The 10,570-nt window shown below is 27.0% G+C and overlaps 1 protein-coding gene across 1 annotated transcript; it reads right to left on the reverse strand.

The window, feature by feature from the left end:
• Positions 1-520: 520 nt before the first annotated feature.
• Positions 521-1,561, reverse strand: LOC124419366 (protein O-mannosyl-transferase 2-like). Its single transcript, XM_046948429.1, has 4 exons — positions 1,132-1,561; positions 866-949; positions 726-810; positions 521-661 (listed from the first exon to the last, which is right to left on the reverse strand). The coding sequence occupies exons 1-4, from the start codon at positions 1,203-1,205 to the stop codon at positions 536-538; spliced, it is 369 nt and encodes a 122-aa protein (XP_046804385.1). The 5' UTR covers positions 1,206-1,561; the 3' UTR covers positions 521-535.
• Positions 1,562-10,570: the final 9,009 nt, after the last annotated feature.

Genomic DNA, 10,570 nt, shown 5'->3' on the forward strand with positions numbered 1-10,570 from the left:
TATAGATACAGTTATGAATGTTTTTATTTTCTGAGGGCCCTTGTATGGGAGATATACGAAAACGTGAATAAATATTGTCAATTTTCAATTCCAAACAAGACATAAATTATGTGTCTAAAATTAAACCCTCAAAGCTCTTTCATTTTAAACTATATCGTGCTTTCAACAAACTTAAAACAATATCATATTTATTACCACTCATAGTTATAGTGCAATTTTTGTTAAATGCCTCTTCATCTTCATTTAAATAATAGTATTTTTTTTTTTGATATTTTAACATTGTACAGTGATCATTAAATGGTAAAACTACTGTAACATTTTTCGCGGGAGCAATGAAGATATGTTTGTATGTATGTTCCAGTATTTTACAGTATTTGTTAAATGCAATTTAAATTTAATTCAAGATGTAAATTAATTCTTATTGGGTATTGAAATTTAATAAACATGTTTCTATATCACATCAACACAAACTTCCACCATTCTAATCCAATGATAAAATTATTTTTCATACAATTTATAGTTTCACAATAAACTTTTAAATTAAAAAAATACTTACATAGCGCATGCCTTCATAGTGTGTTCCATTATACTTATCTCCGGGCTTTTCAAATGGATAAGTTCCATTATAGCCAGTCAAATAGCCCGATAAACCGATTAACATCTAGAATTCACATATATTTAATCTTGCTATAGTAAATAGAAGAATATAAGTTTTCTATACATACCTTCCCTAATGGTGGATGTACATCAAAGAAAAATGTACGATTAATATACCAACTTCCCATTTTTCCAAAGTGGGTTTCATCCCAACTATAAACATAAAGTTAATTTCAGTAATTTTATTATTTATAAAACAACAACTTACCACACATGGTCTGGCTCAGTTACTTTATAATATCGGGTAGCAATGGTTAAAAGTAAAACCGTAGCAAAAATAATCCACCAATTTCTACAGTTATATTAAAAAATAATTTCAATTAAATCAATACATATATAGTCTTAAAACTATCTAATTACTATTTGCATATACACATTTGTTTGTTATTTTGTGCCTTAAAAACCAATTTTTCATACATTGTTTGTGTCTTAAGTCTTTTGTTATCATTGTTTTCCACGTTTATTATAACTTACAATTTTTCATTATTGTACTGCAATAGAAATATTTTACACTCGTTTTTTGCGTTTTTCTCGACAATTTTTTCCATTTTTTTACTTTTTATATTAAAATTTTATATTAAAACTAAAAAAAAATAAATATTAAAATACTTTCAGACTTTATTCATGTTTCTTGTTGGTTGACTTTTATTTAAATAAGAAAACGACTGACTGACTAACTGCCACGATTACACTAAAATTTCTTATATGAAAAGAATTTTTGTTGTTGTAGGCATTTCTTCGTGGGGTTTGTTTTTATATGAAGAAACCACTTTTTTATTAAGAAAAAACTCTAAAAAAGAGTAAAAGAGAGAATAATAATAACAAAACAATAAAACTTCTTAAAAGAACATTAAAAAAGAAAACAAGAAGATTATTCTCCACGAACAGGTAAACCAACTCAATATGCATACATATGTATGTGTGTATGCATGTATGTACAAATATAGTGCTGCCAACACAACTGAATTATACAAAACCAATTGTATGAAAATTAAACAAAACACGCTAATTTCATCATGTAATTCCTATTTGTATTTAATGTCACATTATTATTACTGTCGTAAAGGTTGGGAATGAATAAAGTTCAAATGAAAGTATTAAGCGTCTATAAAAAAAGAAAAAAAACAAAAAATATATTATTCTGATTATGGAGGCATCAAGAATATTAGTATACTTTTTATGTTTATTAAAAATTATCAACCTGGTAATAATCCAATTAATATAAAATTTTAAAACAATTCAGATTTTTATATTACGCCGTGCCGAATCTTATATATATATACTTAGCCAGGTATTAACAAAATTTGTTTAAACTAAGGTTTAATTGTTTTTTTATTTTTTTGTTTTCAAATAAAAGTAGTATGTACTTATATACATATGTGTATAACATGTATTTTATAAATGAATTTTAGTATACTGAAATATATTATTGAATTTGAATTGTATTAAGTATATACTATTTTAATTGCTAATATTATTAAATGAATTGTTAGTACTACAAAATGAATTAAAATATGTACTAACTACATTAATATTTATAGATAGCAATTTTCAATTTTGGCCCATGGACGAAGCCTATGGTTGAAATCGGTCCATTATATTGCCTAGCCCAATTAAATTCTACATAAATAATTTTGAAGTAGATGTAAATTCGTCTACCAACATTAATAAGGATAAACCCATATTCACCCCTATTCCCCTATGAGACCTCTTGTAGAAAATCTCCACAGTAAGTAAAAACATTCCAGAATAAAGTTAAAAAACAAATTAAAAGCTTTATTTTTAAAATTTTTTAACATACTGTATCGGTCAATAAACTCCAATTTAAGTCTATCCTGAAAACAAATGTTATTTAGCAATTATGATTAAAATTTGGCAAAAGTAAGTACCTAGAAACTATATTGTACTGTATGGCAGACATCGGATCAAATTTTTTTCCAGCCTCCATATAAGGTCCCCTTCAGAAAATTATTTTAACGCTCATACCTAGCCTAAAAATATCATGGCTATCAATAAAATCAACGTACTCTATTTGTATAATCCTGTCATTTTTGAATACAGATTGGGTTTTCAACCGGTCGGTTTTATTCTAAATATCGAATAAACCATAAATTAAATTTTGAAGTAAATAATAACACAGGCCGTCTAAATTTGAAAAATATTAAAGTCCAGGAACTAGAGTATATTTTTCTGGTTACACTTTTTTGATTTTCCTAATTAATTATCAAATTTAATTTTAAAAATTTATTGGAATAACTATTTGATAAAACTTAATCAATCTAAAGATTATATTTCAGTTACAATAATTACTTGACAGCTTTTATTGTAAACTTTTTTTCCGTTCATTTTAGGTCAGAAGAGCTCATGATTGCCATTTTATAGCTATAGAAATAAGTCAATATTTGCAATAATTTATCAATATTGATGTTTATTTCGCGCAAAATATTCGTAATTCGAATATTTATATAAGTAATAATTAAAAATTACATGTAATATTTTTACATATGAACTAAATAAACATTTGTTATTTCCATATATATACTTATTTTTCTTAAAAGTTAATTTTTATTGTCAAAAATATATAACAAAAATATAAAATTAAGAAAACCGAGTCTACGAATGTTTTATCCTAATTGTACGCAACACTAACACATAAAATGACAGCCAAATTGTACAATGCTGCCAAGATAAACAAAAACAGCACAATTGTTAATGTAGGTTTATTGTTTGTTTATGAATATCACATTTTTATTAATGGTTTTTAAGCCTAATACCTAGTTCACACGAGCGGTTGAATTACTTAATTCGGCCTTTGAATGACGATAGCCAATCAACCCGTTTTCACGATACGTTCGCAATTTAGTTTGACATTTATTTGTTTACTTTTTTTTCTTCTGTTTAAATTAAAACCAAACCGGTTAACCGGTTTTTCTTTTTTTATTGTATACATTTTTTTATATGTTAACAAGGAATTCAATATTTATAATACATGTATGTAACATAGAAAAGGTATACATAGAACTGAAACTGAGTATGACATAACCTAAGTCTGCTGTCAAAAACCTAAGTCGTGACAATGTATTAGTTGAAAAATATTTAACCCAACAAACACAAACTCTTTCGTTTAAAAAGTTTTTATATTTTTGTTTGATATTATATTTCGATATTTTATGAAATAATGTTTTGAATTAGCCATTTTTATTCAATATCAGTTGACCAATGTAAGAAAGATCTTCATTAAAAATTATTCTTAATTTTAAATAAACTCTTTGTGTTTGCTGGGTTGAGTCAATATTGACACTTGAAAATTATATTAAAAAATAAAAACGATTGAAAAATTTGTTTTTTTCTGAAAATGTTTTCAATAATTTTATGGGAAAACTTAACTTTTAGCAGTGTTTATTGCAGCAGCAGGGGCTATTTTGCCAAAGGAATTGTGCTAATGCTAAAAATAACGCTTGATATGAACGATTATTGTTAATTTCAAAGCAGACCAAATGCAGTCTAAATACACCCCTACACCACACCAATAAGAACGGTATTTTGTTTATGTCTTAAAGTTTGTAACACCTGCGTCGATGTAATGATGTAATCCGCCATAAATTAGCCTATTGAACTTTTTTGTAAGCGGTACATGCTAACAAGAATAGGGTATTTATCAAATTCGACTCAACAAATTTTATATATACGAAATTTTGACTATATATTGTTATAATGAGTAGTACATTCATTAATTAAGCAAACATCAATCTCTTGAATATAACTTCTACATTAAAAAATACTAAATAACTTATTGCTACTTACTCGCAAAGTGGTAGGGTATGATGTATTCGGATACATTTTGTACTTTCATATTTTTGTTATTTTATGTAAACAAAAATAAAAATACTCATACAATTGTATTAAATTCACACAGAACCTGTACATGTGAGAGAGTAATATTTCTTACTCTCAGTAACACTTCTATTTATTTTTCTATGGTATGTAATGTATATGGTTTTATATTATAAAGAAGAAAATGAAACACATTTCCAGAAATTATTAGTTTTAAAATAATTTGTATAACAATTTTTTTTAAATTCATTCTCAATAAAAAATTAACAAAGGCAACAAAAAGAGATCGATTTTTGTTCGTTTGTTCTTAATAAAACCTGCTCGCTGAATGTTGTAGTTGGACAGATTGTTAAAAGGCAGTTATATGTATGAATGCTGTTTTCTGGTCTTTCTTTTTTAATTAGATTTGCTGTTTTAATTAGATCTGTAGAATTATCAATTTCAAAACATAAATCAACATCAGAATCAACAAATTCTTCTTCTAGCTCATTTCATGGAAATAAACGATTATATAATTCCACAGCAAACTCTTTGGATTCTGCTTTGGTGGAGTACATTAAAATGTGGTCATTGCTTTGATGGAGTATTTAAAAATGTGGTCATTAGTTGGGTGCTTTCCTGAACTTAAGTAAACTATAAGGGTGTTTACTACTTTTATTTTGCGTTCATTAAGTCTTAGACCTGTTACACAATTCTTATGCATATTGTGTGTTAATTTTACTTAAGTTGTTAAATAAGAATTTAATTTAATTGCTTCGCACTATACAAGTGTTACTGAATCCTAGATAACTCTTTTAAATCTATTTTAGATGAGAAAGGTATTAACGGAAATTCTAGCAAATCATGATTTACACATTTCTATAATCACATGATAATGAATTCCATCTGTGTTTCTCATTCGATTTATTGAAAATCTTTACATATTTGAATAATTTTTTCGGCTTTTTATAAATTGTACATATATATAGTAGGGTATTCAATTATTCGGGTTTTTGTCTTATTCGGTTTATTCGACTAATAATTATTTGAGGTTTTACGTTAGCCAATTATTCGAATAGAAGGAAACTAGATGTTACTACCCTGTAAAAATTTTGGAAAAAAGCTTTCGAATATGAAAAAGTTGATATGCATGTGAAATTAGATTCCACTTACAGCAATTCTGCGTACTCCGATTTTTATGTCCTTATAAAAGGATTTCAAAGTTCAAAGGACTACAAACAAATATTTAAAATATTTATATGTATTTTATGATGCTAATATTGGTATCAAATGGAAGCTGGTAATCTGTACAGTCTATCTATATTATTTACCTATCTCACTTAGAAAGAAACGAAAATGAAATTAAGTTTAAATGGTTTCATTTTCTTTAACTACTTTTTTTGTGACAAATTTTCTTTAAGATTTCCAATTCTTTCTTGATGATCTTAATGATTTGAAATAAATTATATTATTTCGAAGCAGAGGAACTCACCTTCATTTGAAATTAATATTAATGCCAACTTTTTAATATAAATTTGTAATTCCATCTTTTGAAATCGGTTGTCTTTTAAACGTAAAAGTCCTTTAAAGAGCTAATTTTGATAAACTAAGTAAACAGAGTTCTCTCATACACAAAAAAAAATTAAATTCAAACAAAAAATTCATAAAGCCAAGTATTTTTTACTAAAATAGGACAAAATTTTCGTAAAATCAAGTACTCAAATTCGTAAATTCTTTATTAAAAAAAATTCAGAATTTTTCTTATTAAAATAATATACTATTTACGAAAAACATTAATAAAATATTCGCAAGATTTCTACACAATTATTTTACTAACAAAACAACGCAAATTTGCTTGAATTTCAGTAAAAATACTAAAAAACAGATCAAATCTGAAACAGATAAATAATTTATTGTATTTTGACAATTATTGTCACAAAAATTCTTATTGAATCTATAAAAATTTTGTTAAAAAATATATATTTATCAATAAATATATAACAAAAACATTTTTTGAATCAGTAAACAAATTTACTGAAAATTAAATGTGTTAGAGAATATTTTACTTCCGTGTGAAAATCAAACAAACTCATTATAAACCCAAACAAAAATATTTATAACAAGTAATATTTCTATATTCGGCTGTGCCGAATCTTACATACCCTTCATCAAGTATGTTTTAAAAAACAGTTTTTATTTATTTTGTATCTCTGCACACATTTCACACATAATATACACACAAACAAATATAAACTGTAGCAGAAAGAAATATTAACCGTTGAACTGTAATACCACCGTCAAACTGTATTACCACCCTCAAGCAAATATGAGCTGTATTACCAATATAGTACTGCTTTATCTCCTTGTTCTTGTTATACCCACTTACCTTCGTGAGAACAGCATCCAAACATACAAAACAAAAAATACACAGCTGAATAAAATCAAATACATCTCCACACGCACATGTACATCTTTATTCAATTCACAGTGTTGTTGTTGCTTTTTTAATAAAGCATGAAAAAATGTTTCTTTTTTGATGAAATTTTCAGAGGTTGTCTCGGATTTTTGCTCATATCTCCGTTATTTATAGACCGATTTTGCTGATTTTAAATAGCGATCTTCTCGAAAGCATGTCTAACTGAATTATTGAAGATTCGGATCGGAGGTGGTCTCGGATTTTTCCGAGTTTCATGAAAAATTTACGTTTTTCGTGCATGCTTGTACAAAACAATAAACAAACAAAAACAAAACACAGTATCAAACGGTAAATTTTTTCTTATTGTGGTTTCTTGTTTATAAACACAAATCAAATAATGAATATGACGTTACGTTACGTTGTTATTGGCTAGAAATATGAAATTAAGTACGAAGAGCCCGGATTAGACGGGAGCACATTAAAGGGGACTTCTTGGTACTTTTTCGTTCTACAAAAGGTACTTTTTTGAATTTTCTATAATATTGAACCTAGAAACATGAAATTTAGCAAGTAGGACCTTGACTAGGTAAGAACCTATAAAAAGGAGACTTTTTGGTACTTTTCCGTTCTAAAAAAGTTACTTTTTGAATTTTCTATAATATTGAACCTAGAAACATGAAATTTAGATTGTAGGACCTTGACTAGGTAAGAACCTATAAAAAAGGACTTTTTAGTACTTTTTCGTTCTACAAAAGGTACTTTTTGAATTTTCTATAGTATTGAACCTAGAAACATGAAATTTAGCATGTAGGACCTGGACTAGGTAGAACCTACAAAAAGGGACTTTTTGGTACTTTTCCGTTCTACAAAAGGTACTTTTTGAATTTTCTACAATATTGAACCTAGAAACATGAAATTAAGTATGTAGAGCCCGGAATAGCCCAGAACACATTAAAGGGGACTTTTGGTACATTTTCGATCTTCAAAAGGTACTTTTTGAAATTTCTATAATATTGAACCTACAAGCATGAAATTTAGCACTACAAACAAATATTTAAAATATTTATATGTATTTTATGATGCTAATATTGGTATCAAATGGAAGCTGGTAATCTGTACAGTCTATCTATATTATTTACCTATCTCACTTAGAAAGAAACGAAAATGAAATTAAGTTTAGGTTTCATTTTCTTTAACTACTTTTTTTGTGACAAATTTTCTTTAAGATTTCCAATTCTTTCTTGATGATCTTAATGATTTGAAATAAATTATATTATTTCGAAGCAGAGGAACTCACCTTCATTTGAAATTAATATTAATGCCAACTTTTTAATATAAATTTGTAATTCCATCTTTTGAAATCGGTTGTCTTTTAAACGTAAAAGTCCTTTAAAGAGCTAATTTTGATAAACTATGTAAACAGAGTTCTCTCATACACAAAAAAAAATTAAATTCAAACAAAAAATTCATAAAGCCAAGTATTTTTTTACTAAAATAGGACAAAATTTTCGTAAAATCAAGTACTCAAATTCGTAAATTCTTTATTAAAAAAATTCAGAATTTTTCTTATTAAAATAATATACTATTTACGAAAAACATTAATAAAATATTCGCAAGATTTCTACACAATTATTTTACTAACAAAACAACGCAAATTTGCTTGAATTTCAGTAAAAATACTAAAAAACAGATCAAATCTGAAACAGATAAATAATTTATTGTATTTTGACAATTATTGTCACAAAAATTCTTATTGAATCTATAAAAATTTTGTTAAAAAATATATATTTATCAATAAAATATATAACAAAAACATTTATTGAATCAGTAAACAAATTTACTGAAATTAAATTTATTTCAATAACGTGTTAGAGAATATTTTACTTCCGTGTGAAAATCAAACAAACTCATTATAAACCCAAACAAAAATATTTATAACAAGTAATATTTCTATATTCGGCTGTGCCGATCTTACATACCCTTCACCAAGTATGTTTTAAAAAACAGTTTTTATTTATTTTGTATCTCTGCACACATTTCACACATAATATACACACAAACAAAATATAAACTGTAGCAGAAAGAAATATTAACCGTTGTACTGTATACCACCGTCAAACTGTATTACCACCCTTAAGCAAATATGAGCTGTATTACCAATATAGTACTGCTTTATCTCCTTGTTCTTGTTATACCCACTTACCTTCGTGAGAACAGCATCCAAACATACAAAACAAAAAATACACAGCTGAATAAAATCAAATACATCTCCACACGCACATGTACATCTTTATTCAATTCACAGTGTTGTTGTTGCTTTTTTAATAAAGCATGAAAAAATGTTTCTTTTTTGATGAAATTTTCAGAGGTTGTCTCGGATTTTTGCTAATATCTCCGTTATTTATAGACCGATTTTGCTGATTTTAAATAGCGATCTTCTCGAAAGCATGTCTAACTGAATTATTGAAGATTCGGATCGGAGGTGGTCTCGGATTTTTCCGAATTTCATGAAAAATTTACGTTTTTCGTGCATGCTTGTACAAAACAATAAACAAACAAAAACAAAACACAGTATCAAACGGTAAATTTTTTCTTATTGTGGTTTCTTGTTTATAAACACAAATCAAATAATGAATATGACGTTACGTTACGTTGTTATTGGCTAGAAATATGAAATTAAGTACGAAGAGCCCGGATTAGACGGGAACACATTAAAGGGGACTTCTTGGTACTTTTTCGTTCTACAAAAGGTACTTTTTTGAATTTTCTATAATATTGAACCTAGAAACATGAAATTTAGCAAGTAGGACCTTGACTAGGTAAGAACCTATAAAAAGGGACTTTTTGGTACTTTTTCGTTCTAAAAAAGTTACTTTTTGAATTTTCTATAATATTGAACCTAGAAACATGAAATTTAGATTGTAGGTCCTTGACTAGGTAAGAACCTATAAAAAAGGACTTTTTAGTACTTTTTCGTTCTACAAAAGGTACTTCTTTGAATTTTTGATAATATTGAACCTAGAAACATGAAATTAGCATGTAGGTACTTTTTCGTTCTACAAAAGGTACTTTTTGAATTTTCTATAGTATTGAACCTAGAAACATGAAATTTAGCATGTAAGACCTGGACTAGGTAAGAACCTACAAAAAGGGACTTTTTGGCACTTTTCCGTTCTACAAAAGGTACTTTTTGAATTTTCTACAATATTGAACCTAGAAACATGAAATTAAGTATGTAGAGCCCGGAATAGCCCAGAACACATTAAAGGGGATTTTTGGTACATTTTCGATCTTCAAAAGGTACTTTTTGAAATTTCTATAATATTGAACCTACAAGCATGAAATTTAGCATGTTGGGCCTTGACTAGGTAAGAACTTGCAAAAAGAGACTTTTTGTTACTTTTTCTTTCTACAAAAGGTACTTTTTGAATTTTCTACAATATTGAACCTAGAAACATGATATTAAGTATGTAGAGCCCGGATTAGTCCAGAATACATAAAAGGGGACTTTTTGGTACTTTTTCGATCCACAAAAGGTACTTTTTGAATTTTCTATAATATTAAACCTAGAGACATTATGTAGAGCCTGGATTAAGTGGGAACCCATAAAAGGAAAGTTTTTTGTACTTTATCGTTCTTCAAAAGGTACTTTTTAATTTAGATCGTATTAATTTAGATCGTATA

The sequence above is a fragment of the Lucilia cuprina genome, chromosome 4 (assembly GCF_022045245.1).
Source record: "Lucilia cuprina isolate Lc7/37 chromosome 4, ASM2204524v1, whole genome shotgun sequence".
NCBI lineage: Eukaryota > Metazoa > Arthropoda > Insecta > Diptera > Calliphoridae > Lucilia > Lucilia cuprina.

Coding starts and splice junctions, on each gene's coding strand:
- LOC124419366 (XM_046948429.1), bottom strand. CDS start 1,205: ATGGAAAAAATTGTCGAGAAAAACGCAAAAAACGAGTGTAAAATATTT. Junction 950..1,131: donor CAGTACAATAATGAAAAATT/GTAAGTTATAAT, acceptor ATATAACTGTAG/AAATTGGTGGATTATTTTTG. Junction 811..865: donor ACTGAGCCAGACCATGTGTG/GTAAGTTGTTGT, acceptor TTATGTTTATAG/TTGGGATGAAACCCACTTTG.